Source organism: Haliotis rufescens, unplaced genomic scaffold (genome assembly GCF_023055435.1).
Source record: "Haliotis rufescens isolate VD_foot unplaced genomic scaffold, xgHalRufe1.0.p SCAF_11, whole genome shotgun sequence".
In the NCBI taxonomy this organism is placed as follows: domain Eukaryota; kingdom Metazoa; phylum Mollusca; class Gastropoda; order Lepetellida; family Haliotidae; genus Haliotis; species Haliotis rufescens.
This window is the reverse complement of record NW_025963791.1, coordinates 22,895,735-22,916,172: the sequence shown is the minus strand read 5'-3', so window position 1 is coordinate 22,916,172 and position 20,438 is coordinate 22,895,735. Positions and strand designations below refer to the sequence as shown.

At 41.3% G+C, this 20,438-nt stretch overlaps 1 protein-coding gene across 1 annotated transcript in view; it reads left to right on the top strand.

Annotated features, from left to right (window-relative positions):
- Positions 1-20,438, top strand: part of LOC124132814 (tubulin-specific chaperone D-like) — an 89,522-nt gene that overhangs the window by 23,933 nt on the left and 45,151 nt on the right. Inside the window, exons 16-34 of the mRNA XM_046496955.2 lie at positions 663-743; positions 2,012-2,085; positions 2,555-2,672; positions 4,023-4,083; positions 4,900-4,954; positions 5,394-5,456; positions 5,741-5,796; positions 5,948-6,029; positions 7,183-7,237; positions 8,414-8,569; positions 9,620-9,760; positions 9,942-10,025; positions 10,637-10,738; positions 11,083-11,133; positions 13,107-13,193; positions 14,149-14,284; positions 17,166-17,287; positions 18,103-18,180; positions 18,921-19,010. Coding sequence (XP_046352911.2) covers positions 663-743; positions 2,012-2,085; positions 2,555-2,672; positions 4,023-4,083; positions 4,900-4,954; positions 5,394-5,456; positions 5,741-5,796; positions 5,948-6,029; positions 7,183-7,237; positions 8,414-8,569; positions 9,620-9,760; positions 9,942-10,025; positions 10,637-10,738; positions 11,083-11,133; positions 13,107-13,193; positions 14,149-14,284; positions 17,166-17,287; positions 18,103-18,180; positions 18,921-19,010 — 1,692 coding nt within the window. The remainder of the gene's footprint in view (positions 1-662; positions 744-2,011; positions 2,086-2,554; positions 2,673-4,022; positions 4,084-4,899; positions 4,955-5,393; positions 5,457-5,740; positions 5,797-5,947; positions 6,030-7,182; positions 7,238-8,413; positions 8,570-9,619; positions 9,761-9,941; positions 10,026-10,636; positions 10,739-11,082; positions 11,134-13,106; positions 13,194-14,148; positions 14,285-17,165; positions 17,288-18,102; positions 18,181-18,920; positions 19,011-20,438) is intronic.

Here is a 20,438-nt window from a genome sequence, read left to right as displayed (position 1 = left end):
AGGACGACTTCTCCGGAAACAGCACCTGTCCAGATTAATGTGGTTTCACTGTATGACTGAAGAAAGTTTGCTCTGTACCCATCATTCCTTAGTCCAGACTGTTTCACTGGGAAGGATACCATGTCGGCTTGATGAGGTTTCATTGTTAATACCTTGCTGTTGTCAAACATTTAAAAGTGACAATAGTGTTTTTACGAGTTCCTGAACTAAATCTGAAACGTGACATTGATTAGCCTTGACTGGGGACAAGTAGTGGACACTCCCATTACAGTTTATGTGATTGAAGTAGAAAAGTATTGTGAATACACGTATTAAAGTGTCCCAATGCAAGGACATCTTGGAATCAGCCTTGATAACAAGACTCTGTTATGGGTTGTACAGATATTATTGTTGCAATGTCAAAGAATAAAGATCGGGTCTGATTTTTCATTTGTAAAGTCATTATGAATTTAGATATGCAGATTCAATATTTCAGTTTTAGAAAATGGGGGTGAAAAACAGAAAGAAATAATCCGTCCATGCACATGACCATGCACCGCAAATGTCAGAAATGATATTCCAAGCGGATGGTGGGATAAGAAGAGATAAGCAATTAGTATGAGTCAGGATATGTATAAATGATATTTTTTCACTTTACTAAGTACATTTTTTCTTTCCCCCAGCGTGTACATTGCACAGTTCAAGGAGTACAGCAAATCAATGATAGACCACCTGGCTCAAGTCAAGTCTGCACACTGGGACAAGTAAACACTAACAATTTCAATTCTAAAATTATATTTGAGATAGGAAATTGTTGTTACATATGTTGAGATAATGAGTACTGGACATGTATACAAACAAGGCAGACTCATGTCCATGCTGTCAGCCACCATGTGGTCAATGGTTTATACTCAAGTACAAGATCATCATGTTATTGCTCATCATGTTTGTTTAGCCTGTCATTGGACTGTACGTCTCTATGCTGTCAGCCACCATGTGGTCAATGGTTTATACTCAAGTACAAGATCATCATGTTTGTTTAGCCTGTCATTGGACTGTACGTCTCTATGCTGTCAGCCACCATGTGGTCAATGGTTTATACTTAGTACAAGATCATCATGTTTGTTTAGCCTGTCATTGGACTGTACATCTCTATGCTGTCAGCCACCATGTGGTCAATGGTTTATACTCAAGTACAAGATCATCATGTTTGTTTAGCCTGTCATTGGACTGTACATCTCTATGCTGTCAGCCACCATGTGGTCAATGGTTTATACTCAAGTACAAGATCATCATGTTATTGCTCATCATGTTTGTTTAGCCTGTCATTGGACTGTTCATCTCTATGCTGTCAGCCACCATGTGGTCAATGGTTTATACTCAAGTACAAGATCATCATGTTATTGCTCATCATGTTTGTTTAGCCTGTCGTTGGACTGTACGTCTCTATGCTGTCAGCCACCATGTGGTCAATGGTTTATACTCAAGTACAAGATCATCATGTTTGTTTAGCCTGTCGTTGGACTGTACGTCTCTATGCTGTCAGCCACCATGTGGTCAATGGTTTATACTCAAGTACAAGATCATCATGTTTGTTTAGCCTGTCATTGGACTGTACATCTCTATGCTGTCAGCCACCATGTGGTCAATGGTTTATACTCAAGTACAAGATCATCATGTTATTGCTCATCATGTTTGTTTAGCCTGTCATTGGACTGTTCATCTCTATGCTGTCAGCCACCATGTGGTCAATGGTTTATACTCAAGTACAAGATCATCATGTTATTGCTCATCATGTTTGTTTAGCCTGTCGTTGGACTGTACGTCTCTATGCTGTCAGCCACCATGTGGTCAATGGTTTATACTCAAGTACAAGATCATCATGTTTGTTTATCCTGTCGTTGGACTGTACGTCTCTATGCTGTCAGCCACCATGTGGTCAATGGTTTATACTCAAGTACAAGATCATCATGTTTGTTTAGCCTGTCATTGGACTGTACGTCTGTACGACTTTTGTGTTGGTGTTTTTCAGTGCTATACGAGAGCTGGCGTCCAAATCCTTACACAACCTCACAGCAAAAGAACCAGAGTATGTGGCCAAGACAGGTCAGTGTGTTTGATTGCCAGATGTCTGAACATCTACATGTACCGTATTCGACGTAATAAGCGCCCCGCTCCAAAAAGCGCCCAGGGCGATATTTGTTGATATATTGGCAAGTGAACAATCCCAATTAGCACCCCTTCCAACTGATCAATGTACACAAGACTTATTCATTTGCGTATGATACACACTAGTGTGTTATATGCACCCTTAATTATGGGCAATTTAATTCTGGAAAAATATATCTGTCGTACATAAACATTTCAGGTTGTCAGCTTAAACCACAAAATTTATCTTTCAACTCTGTTTGTTTCCACCAAAATAATATTCTAATAAGAGCCCCCCCCATTCCTAATTTTGAGAGCGCCCTGGGCGCTTATTACATCATATACGGTATATCATATGTGAAGAGATGTGACTTGTATGTGTAGTAGAATGTGAAACAGTCACGTAATAGTAATGTTCTCTCTTCAGTTCTACCTGCCTTGATAGAGAATGCAACTGGAATAGATTTACATCAAAGACATGGAGCCATCCTGGCTGCAGCGGAAGTGGCGCATGCCCTTTCAAAGATTGCACAAACACAGGGGAAGTGAGTGTTTTCTTTTGTTGTGTCCCTACCTAGCCTTCAGTGACATATCGTGGTTGTCAGGCAACACACACATCAGTTAAACATGTTGAACTCTTCCACAAGACAGTGTTCATTGTAAGTGATATTGGGATCTACAATTTCCAGCATTTGCTGTCGTAAGAGGCGACCAGTCTGATCAGGGTCAAACTTGGTGACTTGGTTGATAGCATGTCATCATACCCCAACTGTGTGGATTATTCTTCACCATATCAATCACTGGATTTACATGTCACCATCATATAGCTGAAATATTGCTGAGTGGACGTTAAACAATAAACAAACAAAACTTTTACACATTGTTATCATCCATGTCAGACCATTCAGTTTCCTTCATCTATTGATCTGGGAGAACGGCTGGCCCAGTCGTCTAAGGCGCCATGATTACCTGTGCAGAGTTGCGTCCCTTTGGCATGCCAGAAACCTATGACTGTGGGTTCGAATCCCGGTTCGCCCCGATTATGTTTTTAGGTTTGTCAGCACCATACCCGTGCTCGTGGGTTTCACCGAAGTGGTAAACGTCTGAGACCTGCATCACTTTGGGTTTTCCTCCCACATTAAGCTGAAACGCTGCGATATGACTGGAATACTGTTAAAAGTGGCGTTAAACCAAACTCACTCACTCACTCATCTATTGATCTTGGCTGTTGGGTAAGGGAGCAGTGCAAAAGTTTGATGTCAGATAAAAATCCTAATTCCTGAAGTCTGACGGTAGGGTGGGAATGGGGGTGAACAGGTTTCCTTGTTTCCATCTGACAAAATCAGCTTTCAGGGGGTTTACCGTTCAAGTCAATAATAACTGCTCTAGTCATTATATTTTTACTCTGAAAATGATGGGTACAATGTGTGAAGCCCATTTCTGGTGTCCCCCGCCGTGATATTTCGGGAATATTGCTAAAAGCGACGTAAAACCATATACACTCACTCTGAAAATGAAGAGCATCACTATTGTTGGTAAACTGGATTTACTTGGGCTGTTCTTTCAGTCATGCTATTTAGGGTTCCAGACATGGGAACGGGTGGATTCAGAGAAGCAAATCAGATGTAGACTTAAAATTTATGTACAGGTACATGCTACCATGGTAGCAGCTGAATATATTTCAATAATTCCAACAGCCATGCTGTTTTACATCCCTTGGGACCCACAGTGCAAATCATTCTATTTTATTTTTTGTGTCCAATAAAAGCCTCTCACGTTAAACTTCATTTCACCCCACCTCACCATCTCTGTACATGTAGCCTGTTCGTGATATAGCTGTATTTATATACTCTTTGGTTTGAGTATTGACATTGGACGTGTGGCTTGTTTCACAGGTGTGTATCAGACTTGATAGATGCAGCATCTACAGAAGGCCTGCGTAGTATCGCCAAAAAGGTATGGTTGTTGTCACTTGGTCTCTTCATCAGCTGTTTTCTATAAAGGATGTTAAGAATATCCACTGATCTATTCAGAGTATTGAACTTTTTAGGATATCTATTTCTAAAATCCTTACTAACCATGGTAACAGTGTGGCATAGAAGTATAATTAATAGTATTTAACTTTTTTACATATTGTAACCACATATTGATAAAACATCCATCTATCAGAAAATATCATTATTTCTATATGTCAGTGTGCCTCGTGGTTAAAGCGTTCGCTCATCACGCCGAAGAGCTGAGTTCAATTCCCGACATGGGTACAATGTGTGAAGGCCATTTCAGGTGTCCCCCGCCTTGATATTGCTGGAATATTGCCAAAAGCGTCGTAAAACCAAACTCACTCGCTTACGATAGCTTGGGTTAGAAATTTCAGAGTGATTCGAATGCTTGCCAGCAGACATCCATGGAATTGTTTAAGGAGACATTTCAGGAATCCTACATTTTGCGGGGTCTCCTGAACTACTTTTAGTAACCACATTGACCATTTACCTATGCAGAATAAATTGCTGTTCACGGCCTCTGACATCAGATTTTCAACGATATACAATATATATTAATTCATGAATAATGTATTGATTGATCAGTTCAATGGCATAGGCAGTTATTAAACACCTATATGTTCCCTATGGCTTTGTATCTATGTGTTTATATGGCATGTTATGTGAATATGAGGTAGGAATCACAGAAGTTGAATAAGTAGATTTCTGGACTGACACTCTCTGCTTGGTCTATTGAACTGATTGAGAGTGGATTGTATTTCGGTATTTCCAGCTGCAAGATTCCCAACTGTTCCGGGGTCTGGGAGGTGAACTCATGAGGAAAGCAGGTCAGTTACCATAGTAACATGTCAGATAAATGAATGAAGTAAAGCCTTAATAACGAAATTCGTGCGGCAGTGTAATAACATGGATGCTTGCCGTAAGAGGCAAACTAAGCTTGTCGTAAGAGGCAACTATCGCGATTGGATGGTTTGCTTGCTGACTTGGTTGATGCATGTCATCGTATTCCAATTGCATGGATCGATGCTCATGATGTCAATCACTGAATTGTCTGGTCCAGACTTGGTTATGTAGTAATCAACATCAAATAACTGGAATACTGCTGAGTGCGGCTTTCAGTAAAGTGCACACCACAATTTTTCAAAAGTTGTTACCTGAGAAGGAAAGGTAAAACAGTGACATAACTTGTAATGAAAATGATAAAGAAATATATTGTGAAATGTACTGTTTTATTGGCTATTTCTCACACCGTGCATTGTTGCGCAGTCTGCCATCTCATCCAGAAGCTCTCAGAATCCAAGATGCCATATCACGGAGAACCAATAATCGGTACTGTTACCCTTCTCTATCTTTTTTATGTTTATGTATGTCAAGATTATAATTCAGGGTATACCACAAACACTTCAGTCTGAAGATATGAGAGTAGTCATTATAATGCATCAAACTTACTGGTTCCATGCCTATAATCTACAGTGAGACCACATTAATATGGATGGTACTATTTCCAGTGAAACTGTCTGGATTAATTGTTTGACATGGTATTTCCCTGTTTGAGATTTACAATGAGTCTGCACAGTGGCAGAGGAATATCGATGACGTTTGTCTCTTTCCAGATATATGGCAAGAAATCCTAGACGACTGTCTCTTTCACGTCGAGCCTGAAATCCAGGTCAGTTAAGGAATACATGACTCATATTTGCTGAAAATTAATATTTATATATTTAGAATAATTGATGATGAATACTTTTTGTGTTATTAAGTATTTATTGATTTAGGGAGAGATGAGATTTTCATGTGTGCATGTTTGTGTACTCTCACAGCAAGCTTCCATTGAGGCAGCCCCAGCTTTTTACACGGAGTACTGCCGAGATGCTGAAGGCAAGCTTGACACCAAGAGACGAGGTAGGCAGAGATGCCATCCAGTAGGATTTTGCCAGAAAAATTATGATGTGGTCGACAATCCTGACAATTAATCAAATAGAATATCTCTATTCAATTATGATAAATACTTTGCTCCCATTCTCTGAAAAAACTTCATTTTGAGATCCAGTTCAGTTGATATGATGGTAATGATATCTGTCTGATCTCATTACATTCATGGGGGCGGTCGGGTAGCCTAGTGGTTAAAGCGTTCACTCCTCACATCGAAGACCCGGGTTCGATTCCCGACATGGGTACAATGTGTGAAGCCCATTTCTGGTGTCCCCCGCCGTGATATTGCTGGAATATTACTTAAAGCGGCGTAAAACCATACTCACTAACTCACTCACTTACATTCATGAGTGAGAAAAAGTCTTGCTAAGTTAGTGATAAGAGAGTCTGAGAAGTGACATCCCATCCAAAACAAAGCTTTGTGGCAAATTGGTCCTGGGTTTATACTTTTATCATAATGGAATGCAGATGTATTCAGTGGATTATATGTTGAAGTGAAATCTATTACGATTTTGTAAGACAAAATCACATGATGCTGATGCAAGTACTGATTATTTTCGAAAGTTTAGTACTAATTTCAGATCTCAATTCTGCCAGATATTTCTAAATTCCCTGAATTTGGGGTTTGCATCATCTTATAATGTGACTTTGTGCTTTTATTTCGTGAAAGTTGTGAGGTACCTAAATTGAAGTCTTTGAGTACTGGTCTGAGTTATTGTGATGTCTGTCCCCAGAATTGTTACAATAAAACCTTGTTTAGCCAGACTATATTGTTCCCAGGGAAATTGTCCAGATTAACAATTTTTCAGGTCAGCAAATCCTTGATATGGAGTAGTTTCCCTTGTGTATAGGTACACATGTCCAACAGCAATCTCAGGAAAGCAGGGTTTCCAGACAAGCAGTGTTTATCTGTATGTGACACATATTAAGCTGACATGCTGTGGTATAACTGAAATACTGTTCAAACCAGCAATAACCTCAGCTCAGCTAATTGTCTTTTGGAATGTTTTGACATACCATTCCTAACTAGCTGCAATGATCAAAGGTCAACAGAGCTTCTGCAATAATCTTCTGTCTTTCCATTCCACTGCCATCTATGAAGCAAAATATATGATATTTTCAGATGCTGTTGTGGAGAAGTACTTGAAAGAGCTGAAATCATCAATTGAAATATCCAGGTAGTCAAAAAACCTAGTTTATTTCTTCTTTTTTTAAGTCCACAATGAAAGCTACCTAAAACTGTTACAATCTCATTAAAATTATATCTTAGTGCCTGCTACCACAAAACACTGGAGGTCAATATTAGCCAATCAGAAAGCAGCTTTCTCAAGCTTGATTGCAGTAGTTTAAAACTGGTGACTTCAATTGCAGACTATGCTTTGAAAAATATTTTGACAGAGTTCATGATTAAAAAATTTGATTTTGATGCAATCAGATGTACAACCCGTAAGTGTCGTTCGGAATACATTGTTCTGCCTCTGGCACACAATGCGGGGGGATATTTTCGATGCCTCTTCTATCTGTCCATCCGTAATCATTTCATTACCGGAGCACAACTCGAAAACGTTCAATATTTTTCAACAAAAATGGCCAAATATATCAAACAGATCCTGAAGTGGTGCCTTTTGCTATTTACTCACTCACTCACTCACTATTTACAGATTTTTGACAGTTTTGCTTTTCTCGATTTCCGTGTAAACAATCTGTCCTTAGTCTCATAAGGGGGTAGATTTCGATCCCAGAGTACAACTTAAGAAATGTTCAATATCTTTCAACAGTTTTGGGAGATATATCAAAGAGATCCTGTAGCCATGGAATCAAATTGGACTTAATTTCCGGAGCAGAATTTCAAAACCGTTAAATATTTCTTGTTGAAACTTTCTCCATAGATCAGTCTAGTGGTGAATAGGTGCCTTTTGCTGATTTGGGATTTGGAAAAATACTGAACAGCTCTATTTTCTTTTCAATGTCAGTGAAGCAATAGTGGGGTATTAGTAGCCAAACTCCATTTCCGAATTGCACCAGACCGGGGGGATATGTCTTCTCCTGATGACTCTTGTGTTAACCTCTTTGAGGTTACATGATTAGAAACACATTCTGACTGTCACTTTCCGGACCCGGTAAGCGATGCTCTGATTGGGTTGATGAATGATCTTTCTGACTTGTTCGTAATGGATGTAGTCAGGTTTTATTTAGCAGTAGCGAGAACTAATATCTGATTTTAATGTGATAGAAAACTGTTATAGTGAACAGATTTCAGAAGACAGCTATGCCTTTATAGATGGGCGACATGAAATGAGTTATTTGTGCATGTCAGCTGACACTGCGGAAGTACAAGTGGCTTGTGTTTGCAGGATGGGACACAGTCTAGCACTAGGGGGCTTCCCCCAGTTCATGTTGGAGGGGAAGCTGATGGAAGTCCTCATGGGGTTGGTGCATGCGTCCACCATCAAGGAGAAGTCGGTCCACATGGCCGAGGCGCGCAGAGATGCAGTGAAGGCCATCACTAGGTCAGTGACACGACAGCAGCATGCAACTTTAGCCACTAATCCCAAGTCAGAGTCTGTATAATTTGTTTAGTTTTGTACATTCCTGATAAAGGTCCATACATTGATACTACAATCTGCTGATAATTATGCCAAGAGACAAATTGGGTCTGGCAGACTCTGAAGTTTTTGGCACAGTCTACTATGGGTACTATCAAGCTCTCATTTCATAAGCGCTTTCACCCCCAAAAGAGGCCATAATTGTGCTATTTTTAGTGTTGTCGAGTTATCTACCCTTATGTCCTTGTGCAATATGCTTCAGTTAGACACTGGACACTGAGCATACTGTGAATAGATGGTTTATGTATCCTAACGTACCCTATTCAAACAGTTAAGATGGCATTGCTGATACGTCGATGGATGAGTGAATCAAAACTCAAATTCTGCTTCATACCAGTAGGTGATGTTTTCAACAATAGAATTCACATTCATTCCGAAAGAAAAAAATCCTCGATAAGAGCCATGTCCTCCATTGCCTTGTCTGTAAACTTCCGTTGCACTCGAGTGAATTATTTCTGAACACCTGATTGGTTTGGTACTTTAGCAGACTTTCCATAAATGAACAGCCATGTTGGCGCACAGTCCTTAACACAATTCTGGCAGGTCATTGTTAAAACTCAGAACGTTTTTGAAACTTTGAAACCTATTCACAAAATATGAAATATGGCGTCATACCTCTCTTTAAGACATGACAAATCACAATGAATATGGCTGTTCGAAAATAGGTGTTGTTCTATAATGGGGTACTGGACAATATTATAATATAGACTTATGTCAGTCCATTTGAAGATCTTTTTGTAGAGAGGACCAAGTACTATTGAACGGTAGGATTTGTGACACTTCTTAAAGGACAGCCTGTAACATTATAATCTGATGGAACTGATCACTGTATTTGCCTTTCAGCAACTGCTGCTGCCTGATTTCACTCTCACACACTGCTTTATATGGAGAAATATGCTGAAATATTTCAACCTATGGTATAAAAGTTAATGATATGATCCTCCCTGGTTTCAGCATTGTGAAGACAGTGGGCGTGACCCTGACTGGGTCCCCAGGCTCCTGTATCTGTGCTGACAACATCTGTACAGTGTTTGACGCCCTGCTGGCCGCCATGAAGGACTACACACTCGACTCCAGGGGAGATGTCGGATCCTGGTAGGCATGTCCTGGTGTATACTAGTGGTACTGCAATGGGATATAGACAGTTTTGTTTAAGTACAGGATAAACCCTAGCTGGGTAAATACAGATGTTAGAAACTACAGATACTTAAAATGGATGACTGCCTTCAAAAGCTGTTAAGTAGTTTGCTGTGTAGATGTTGTTTTGTGTCCCCAGGGTGCGAGAGGCCAGTATGATGGGACTGGTGGGCCTCATGTCACTGTCAGTCAAGGAGGACCCACAGCTCATCACTCCAGATGTGTATGTTATCCTACTGTCATGCTTTGTATGGGGCTAGAGTAAGGGATATATTTGGGTTTAGCCCAAGTTCTATCAGTATTGAATTTATATCATGGTGTAAGTATCAATGCCCCCCCCCCCCCCCCCCCAGGCACATAGCATCAGAGGACAAGCTCCCTGTGAAAAGACATGTCCATTGCTGGTTAGGGGTTGAGTCCACTACTCACACCCCCACCGCTCCGTCATGTTGCTGGAATATTTCTGAGTGCACTGTTTCACAACAAACACAGGGGGCATGGGTGGTCCAGTGGTCTAAGGTGCCACAATTTGCTGTGCAGAGTTGCATCCCTTGGGCACACCAGAAATCTATGATCGTTGGTTCGAATCCTGGTTCGCCCTGATTGTTTCCAGGTTTGTCAGCACTATACATCATGCTCATTCACCAAAGTGGTAAACGTCTGACGCCTGCATCACTTCAGGCTTTTCTTCCACAATAAGCTGACTTGCTTTGATCTAACTGGAAAACTGTTCAGAACGAACTCAACTCACTAACTCATTACCATTTGATACAAATTCAAACTATATCCAGACTTTATATACTAAACTGACAGCCATATGTTCCATGTTTCCAGATGTGAGAGGGTGTTCTGCTGTCTCATTCAGCAAGCCTGTGAGAAGATTGACAGAACCAGAGCAGTGGCTGGCTCCGCCTTCATCGATCTGCTGTGTCACAAGTACGTGTTTGTCCTATTGTTCAGACTCTCTTTGTCTCATTCAAGACTAACTCAGCTGTCATGTTTCTGATGACGACCTTGTTCACTTGCTCTTTGTCTCTTTGTCAGAATATGTTTGTGTAAAGGATAGCTTTAAAAACTATCAAGTTGAGCCATCAGGGTGTACTTTTTTCCGTGTTGCGTCCATAAGCAATATTTTCAAATTATCTATTTAAGAATTGACTTTCACTTTGTGTGAGTTCATTGGAGTATGAACCTTCATAGAGTGAGGGCCAAACTGTATGAACGTCGGAGCTTGTACCAGAGACTACATAGGTTTTGTTTATTTGCAATCTCTCTTTCAGACCGCCCTTACCTCACATTCCCCACAAAGAGAACCTGGATAATATATTTCAGTAAGTAATTCATTGCATTGCCATGATTGGTGATGAGTATTTAGTTTTGTGTCTGAAAGATTCTGTTTATTACTTTTAAACAAAAGTGTTAAGACACTTTCTTCACTCACAAGGATGAAAGAGAGGGAGAATACAATACAGGGATGAGAATCTTCCGTTGATCTGTGAATTTCTGCGAATTTTAGTGACCACAAATTTGTTGAGTTCTCATGAACCCCCTGTAAACCCCCCCAAATTATGGACCACACTCCATTAAAAAGACTTTCAGCTGAAAAAGAAAATATCAATTCTCATCCCTGACAATAGTATCATTAAACAAATCAATATGGCAACATATCTATTGGGGTAAAGTGACATATCGATTTGTAAATTTGACTTCAATATGTTTTTGCGTTTATGGAGTTATGAATGTAAGCCTGGTGTCCCAACTTTGCGTAAATCGCCTACACTAATAGTAGAGAAAGTATTTACCAAGAAGTGCTCACTCTACCTTAGTTCAAATGAATAGGATCGGCGCCATTGTGCCCATGTACCAAAGCAGCTGCTGAATCGTTAGGTTCGAATACAATCTTTGAAAGGTAATCCTCAGAGAGCAAAAGTTTATAGATGTTGACATTTCATTTTGTTTATTGTTGAACTGGTATTAGCTTGTTTTGTAGGTAAATTGTACAATGCAGTAATCAGCGAACACTCCGTCATCATCACCTTTGATAACATGTCTAAATATAAATTTGGTAAGCACGGGTACCTCAGTCGTCTAAGGCGCCGCAATTCGCTGTGCAGAGATGCGTCCCTTGGGCACACCTGAAACCTATGATTGGTGGTTCGAATCCCGTTTCGCTCCATTTGTTTCTAGGTTTGTTAGCACCATACCCGTGCACGTGGGTTTCATTAAGCTGACTTGCCATGATATAACTGGAATACTGTTCAAAGCGAAGTTAAGCCCAACTCACTAACTAACTCACTCACTCACTCACTCACTCACTCACTCACTCACTCACTCACTCACTCACTCACTCAATGTAAATTTAAGATGACACACATATTTGGCATTTAAGTGTCCTTGGAACAGGGATTGTGGAGATCATGAGTTATATGTGTCAATAGTAGAGTTAGGAGATTTTATGAGCTGTAATCTTGGCCTTTTACTTCATGAGACTGAAGCTTGGGGAATGTACACTAGGGCTGTAGCGATTCACTGATAACCCACGATTTCATCGATACTTTAGTGCAGACGAGGTGTGAGGTTGTGATATGCTGTTAACAGCAACAGAGAAGGTAGCACACTGTCATCTTTAAGCATGACGGAACACGAGGAGAACAGGTAAGAATGGACACACCCACTGCTTCAAGTCTTCAGTTTGGAGAAATTTAGGATTTGAGAAGTCCTCAAAAGGCTGAGAAATGGGTGCAGCAAGAGGTTGTAGAATTGTGCTTCAATGATTTCATAACTTCTTTGCAATTTGTTGTGGTGTATTGTGATACCAGTGGTATCGTCAGTCCGTCAGTCTCAGGCAGTACTCAGTGTACCCAACGTTCAGCTCATGACATCCTGTACATTCAGCTGTTGACACAAGTAACAAATATATTATTGCTTGTTCTCAGTGTAATATATATATTTGTGACACATTAGCTTCATCTTTTACCTGCCAGTGGACTGTGAGTTTGGTGCCTCAGAGTGCACTCCAAGGCAATTGTGATGAGCAACATCAGTCTAATATTGTCATCATGTCCTTACTTCTACGAGTTTGTACGACTGTGGCTGTCCAATCAGATAGCTAGATTTTATGATGAGTCATGATAAGGAGATGACCAGGGTCCCATTCCACAAAGTGATCTTAGCGCTAAGTCGATCATAACTCCCATTCTTTAACACTGACTTACGACAATCGTCGCGCTAAGATCGCTTTGTGGAACGGGGCCCAGGAGCATGAATTATTCCCATGTACAACTATTCCTCTATTCCTGTACAGAATGGCTAATACAGACTATCGAAAAGAGATGGGGAATCAAATGAAGCTTGTGTGGGGTAAAATGCTCACAGATGAAGAAAATCGTCAGTAGGTATAGATTTATCAAAATTGTTTGACTCAAAACAAGTTAAAGAACATGGCATGACAGATTAACTATAGTAATACGAAAGAATTGGTGTTCTTTAACTTCTTTGAGTAGTATATTTCACATTTAGATTGTATTTGGCCTGTAGTTTAACAACCCTGTTCGGATTCCAGGGTCAGAAGGGATTCCCAGTACCTCATGTTTGTTGTAAGAAACAACTATATTTGAGGAGGGAGTGGTCAGGCTTGTGCTGGACTGATGTGATTAGCAAAACAAAATGATAAACTGACCAGCCCAAATTTACCTGTCATGAGAAACAAACTGGTTGTTAGCAACACCCTCTGGTCACTGGACCTACATGAAATGCAAAAACGGTTGAAATTAAGCAAAATATTGCAGACTACTGTACAGAGCTCCATTTACAATCTATATTGTCGTACCTCCATGTCAGAAAGCTGAGATCTGATTGGGTCATGTGATCTTGATGAAATACTATGTATCCAGCTTGGGAGGGCAATATGTTTCTGAGACGTAGAATAAATGCCTAATATCCCGCCACGAAGAAGACAGGCTGCACATGGATTACTCAGCAGGAGAATAAGTTCCTTGTATCCCGCTTCGAAGCAAAAGGCTGTACACTTTTTCCGAGTCAATGAAAGTCACATGACATAGCATAGGTTAACCTCAGCTCAACTGAACAGCTGTTTTCTATTGATTTTGAATTTGTTTTAATTCTTTCGCCATGGCAGATTAAAACATGTCGGTAAGATACATTTGTTGTAGCAGTATCACTCGGGGTACATGTGGTACTTATGTGTCCCTCGTTACGTTTTATCCCACTCGTGTCTGGCAAGTGATATAAAACCTTACACTGCATGCATAAAACCACATGTACTCCGAGTGATACTGCTACAACTTATATTATTCACACATGCTTGTCTCCTGTCTCCTATTCAGGTTCGGAAGTTTTGTCAACTGGGCATCCCCTTTTGAGACATTTCCCAGATTTGTACAGCTGCTCGACCAACCAAAATACCGCTACAGTGTGTTACTGGGGATGGCTGTCAGCGTTGGCGGACTCACAGAGTCTTTGGTAGGTCCTGTTGCTACAGTGTGTTACTGGGGATGGTTGTCAGCGTGGGTGGACTCACAGAGTCTTTGGTAGGTCCTGGTGCTACAGTGTGTTACTGGGGATGGTTGTCAGCGTGGGTGGACTCACAGAGTCTTTGGTAGGTCCTGGTGCTACAGTGTGTTACTGGGGATGGTTGTCAGTGTGGGTGGACTCACAGAGTCTTTGGTAGCTCCTGGTAATGCAGTGTGTTACTGGGGATGGCTGTCAGCGTGGGTGGACTCACAGTCTTTGGTAGGTCCTGGTGCGACAGTGTGTTACTGGGGATGGCTGTCAGCGTGGGTGGACTCACAGAGTCTTTGGTAGGTCCTGGTGCTACAGTGTGTTACTGGGGATGGTTGTCAGCGTGGGTGGACTCACAGAGTCTTTGGTAGGTCCTGGTAATGCAGTGTGTTACTGGGGATGGCTGTTAGTGTGGGTGGACTCACAGAGTCTTTGGTAGGTCCTGTTGCTACAGTGTGTTACTGGGGATGGCTGTCAGCGTGGGTGGACTCACAGAGTCTTTGGTAGGTCCTGTTGCTACAGTGTGTTACTGGGGATGGCTGTCAGTGTGGGTGGACTCACAGTCTTTGGTAGGTCCTGGTGCTACAGTGTTACTGGGGATGGTTGTCAGCGTGGGTGGACTCACAGAGTCTTTGGTAGCTCCTGGTAATGCAGTGTTGGTGGACTGAGTGTTTTGCTGGGTCTGATTGTAATATCTTAGAAGTGGTTCAAGATGACAAACATAATAAGTTACAACAATAGCTTTACAACTGTTGGTTTCTTGTTAAATTTAAGCATTGTAAAAACATACTCACCCACCCATTGACTCATTCACTATTGTTCTGGGATATGTGTAGAGCATGGAGGCCAAGGTGCCACAATTTGCCATGCATCTCTTAGTCATGCCAGGATCTGCTGCTGTGAGATTTGAAACCAAGATTTGTCCTAATTTTCATCATTGGTTTCACAGCTCATGTGACCTAGGAGATTCCTCCCACATTAAGCTGAGACACTGTCTCTCACAACACAACTCTGACAGTGTCATACAACTTAGACACTGTCATGCAACTGAGACTCGGTCATACAGCTGTGACACTGTCATACAGCTGAGACTCGGTCATACAACTGAGACACTGTCATACAACTGTGACACTTTCATACAACTCTGACACTGTCATACAGCTGTGACACTGTCATACAGCGGAGACACTGTCATACAACTGTGACAGTGTCATACAACTGTGACACTGTCATACAACTCTGACACTGTCATACAGCTGTGACACTGTCATACAGCGGAGACACTGTCATACAGCGGAGACACTTTCATACAACTCTGACACTGTCATACAGCTGTGACACTGTCATACAGCGGAGACACTGTCATACAACTGTGACAGTGTCATACAACTGTGACACTGTCATACAACTCTGACACTGTCATACAGCTGTGACACTGTCATACAACTGTGACACTGTTATACCACTCTGACACTGTCATACAGCTGTGACACTGTCATACAACTGTGACACTGTCATACAACTCTGACACTGTCATACAGCTGTGACACTGTCATACAGCTGAGACACTTTCATACAACTCTGACACTGTCATACAGCTGTGACACTGTCATACAGCAGAGACACTGTCATACAACTGTGACAGTGTCATACAACTGTGACACTGTCATACAACTCTGACACTGTCATACAGCGGAGACACTGTCATACAACTGTGACACTGTCATACAACTCTGACACTGTCATACAGCGGAGACACTGTCATACAACTGTGACACTGTCATACAGCTGTGACACTGTCATACAGCGGAGACACTGTCATACAACTGTGACACTGTCATACAACTGTGACACTGTCATACAACTCTGACACTGTCATACAGCGGAGACACTGTCATACAACTGTGACACTGTCATACAACTGTGACACTGTCATACAACTCTGACACTGTCATACAGCGGAGACACTGTCATACAACTGTGACACTGTCATACAACTGTGACACTGTCATACAACTGTGACACTGTCATACAGCGGAGACACTGTCATACAGCGGAGACACTGTCATACAACTCTGACACTGTCATACAGCGGAGACACTGTCATACAACTGTGACACTGTCATACAGCTGTGACACTGTCATACAGCGGAGACACTGTCATACAACTGTGACACTGTCATACAGCTGTGACACTGTCATACAACTCTGACACTGTCATACAGCGGAGACACTGTCATACAACTGTGACACTGTCATACAACTGTGACACTGTCATACAACTCTGACACTGTCATACAGCGGAGACACTGTCATACAACTGTGACACTGTCATACAACTGTGACACTGTCATACAACTGTGACACTGTCATACAGCGGAGACACTGTCATACAGCGGAGACACTGTCATACAACTGTGACACTGTCATACAGCGGAGACACTGTCATACAACTGTGACACTGTCATACAGCTGTGACACTGTCATACAGCGGAGACACTGTCATACAACTGTGACAGTGTCATACAACTGTGACACTGTCATACAACTCTGACACTGTCATACAGCGGAGACACTGTCATACAACTGTGACACTGTCATACAACTGTGACACTGTCATACAACTCTGACACTGTCATACAGCGGAGACACTGTCATACAACTGTGACACTGTCATACAGCTGTGACACTGTCATACAGCGGAGACACTGTCATACAACTGTGACACTGTCATACAACTGTGACACTGTCATACAACTGTGACACTGTCATACAGCGGAGATACTGTCATACAACTGTGACACTGTCAGGCTGACTGTGTGTCTCTGTGTCTGTGTTGAAGGTGAAGCACTCCAGCAGCTCCATGTACAACTATCTGAGGGGTCACAACTACGAGGGCGAACAAATGGAGAAGTTTGTGCAGACTGTCGTGCAGATCTTCAAGGACTTCCAGAAAGTGGACAGGTACATTGAATATGTGTAGGAGTGCTGTGTCAGCACCAGTCCCATTCTCATGGGTTTCAGTAAAATGGTAAAAATACTGGACTTATGTTACTGTGGGCTTTCAATAAGGCTGACATGCTGTGCTTTAACTGAAATACTGTTCAAAGTAGTTTTAAATGCAAAGTCACTTGCTCGAAACAGTTCCGCTTTTCAATTTTAATCTAAGATTGTATCAATATGATGGAAGACATCAACTGACCTCTATAAAATACCCTCTCTTTGTCCACAAAATGTGAGAATGAAATGGATGGTGACACATAATTGATGGAAATCTTTTGACTTCCCCTAAGAAGTAAAATAATTCATATTATAGCTAAAATGGATAGAATTATCATTAAACCGCCCGCATGTTATCAGAAATGAGTGGGCCACTGTAACTTGATAGTGCCCTCATATTGCTTGACGACGGGCCATTATCACGCCCGTTAGGTGACGTCACAGGATAGGGAAAGATGACGTCACGTTCAATAGTGACGTCATCTGGTTTGTTCTCTGACGTTTCCATATTTGTAAAAGTGGGTCAGTGACATTCATGTTGATTGCAGTAAATGTTTCCAAACTGATATTGTTGTTTCTTTTTATCTTATAGCAAATTCCATTCATTTTAGCTATAATAAGGGTAACACTATTTTTTAGGGCATTATCATTGGAAGAAGCCCTCGGTCTTTTCAACCGCCCTCCTTGGTCGGGCAGTTAATAGAAGACCTCGGGCTTCTGCAAATGATAATGCCCTGAAAAATAGTGTTACCCTTATAATAATGCATGATGTTTACCAGAGTGTCCGTGCCGCTGCTGAAGATGATTGACCAGATGCTGTCTAAGGGCTGTTTCTCCTCCTTTACAAAGACAGAGGGGTCAGTATGGAATCTTTCTGTTTTGATAGAAAAAAGTAAAACCATTCATTTTGGGGGTAATCACCTGCTTTGTATTACTGTGGGTGGTCAGAGAGCCTATGAATGTTGTGGTGAGTTTAGACACTCATTGATAAAACAAAACATTCCTGACATGCATGGGGATCAATCAGGAGCTTCAGGCTTACAATTACAATGTGAATGTGAATACCCAAACTCCTAAACTAGGGAGCCTTCAAGACCTTTACTCATCCTCATCCTGACCCATGAAGATCCGGGGTAGAATAGGTCTTCAGCAACCCATGCTTGCCGTAAAAGGCGACTATGCTTGTCGTAAGAGTCGACTAACGGGATTGGGTGGTCAGGCCCGCTGACTTGGTTGATGCATGTCATCAATCCCAATTGTGTAGATCGATGCCCATGATATTATTTACTGGATTGTCTGGTCCAGACTCGATTAATTACAGACCGCAGTCATATAGCTGGAATATTGCAGAGTGGGGCATTAAACATGTTAAACAACAAACAAACAAAATCATCCTCATCCTCGATAAAGGAGTGTTTAATATCTCTTCCATGGACCCATTCACTATCATAGGTTTAGTCCAGCGCTAAAAATAGACAATTCCGACATGACGCTATTGAGGTGAATGGTCCAGGGTAGTTATCTTATGGGGAAGGAGATATACGCTGGATATTCGGGATGGAGTTAACTAGATGAATATTGTTTCTTCTCTCTTCAGACACCCGTTCCCTTCTGACATGACAGAGCTGGTGAAGAAAGAATTAGCTCGCAGCGGAGACCCCAACAAATTGATGGCAGGGGCTGATGTGTAAGTTACCAGTTTGAAAACATTTCATGGAGCCAGGAGGGATGCATGGTCCTGTTGTTAACTGTGTTACAATTTGCTTTGACTTCTTTAGCCTTGTCAGGATCAGCAGGTTCAAATCCCAGATAAGTCCTTAGTGTGGTCCTTGGTCTGTCAGTGCCATACCCTGCCCAGGGTTCACCATGTCTTCATCCCATGTCACCCTGGGCTTTCCTTCCACATGGAGATGACAGCCAGCATATGACTCAAACCATTTTCAAGGTCACAATAAACCCCACTTACTCACTCATCTGAAGGGGCAGCCATCGCTTCCAACAAAATCACTTTCCTTAGAAGACCTTTTGGGTTTTATGTCCTATAAACTCTCAGGGGTCCTGCTTTCTGGGTACAATCACCTATCAACCCACTCTCCGTCACCAGCTTTGCTGAACTTCACCTGCATGTACCTGTCAGCTTTGCATAGGACCACATGCCACCTTTTGTGATACCATTACCTTTACATAAGATGCCATTTCCACTGAGCTTGTATTTTACTGCTTTCTGCCATGTTTCCTATCTGCCTACCTGTAAGTCACCACTAATATAAGGGTGATCGGGTAGCCTAGTGGTTAAAGCGTTAGGTCGTCACAAGGGGTCCGGAAAATTTAAAATCCCAATCGGACATTTGCATTTAGGCCACGCCCCCTTCAAATAGCGTATTTTAGTACGACTTTTCACACACATTACAAGTTTACGTCTTCATAATATGATGAATTATGAATTGTTTCAATTTAAATTGTTTAATTCACCGGACAATTAATAACAAATAATATCATTTTAGATTTACATGGAAAAAATATGTTTGTTTCTGTTATAATAACGATCTGTTAACGTAGTGAACGGTCTAATTAATATTCATGAGTTATATTCATGAGTCTGCTCAAGTGTACGCGTTGTAACATTTGGATCGAGACTATTATCCCATATTTGGTTATCACGTGACCTCACGGGAAAAGTTTTTTTTTAACTAAAGATTTTTTTAAAAACAAGACAGATAATTTAATCACAAATACTAAAATATCGTTGATAGCAATAGTTATTTGAATACTTTTTTCATCTGTACTTAATTATTGACCATAAAAAAATTGGATATCGATCGTCCGAGAAAGCAAAATGGCGGTCAATCAAGATTCAATATACGACTAGCTACTGAAAGCAATAAAATCTGCAAATCCTCATTGTATGTCAACCAAGTGAAAGTCGTTAGCCACGACTTACAAAATGATCGTCCAGACTTTGAGGGTTTGGCAGATCCGCTCGACTGATCTGCATCGGTCGACTGCCTGTCGTCACGCTTTCGCTTCTTGTCTGAGGTTACGTATCGTAGCATTGTGAGGATTATGAGGTACATCGATGATGCAAGGTATTAATGTACAGTTGTAAACACCTTTC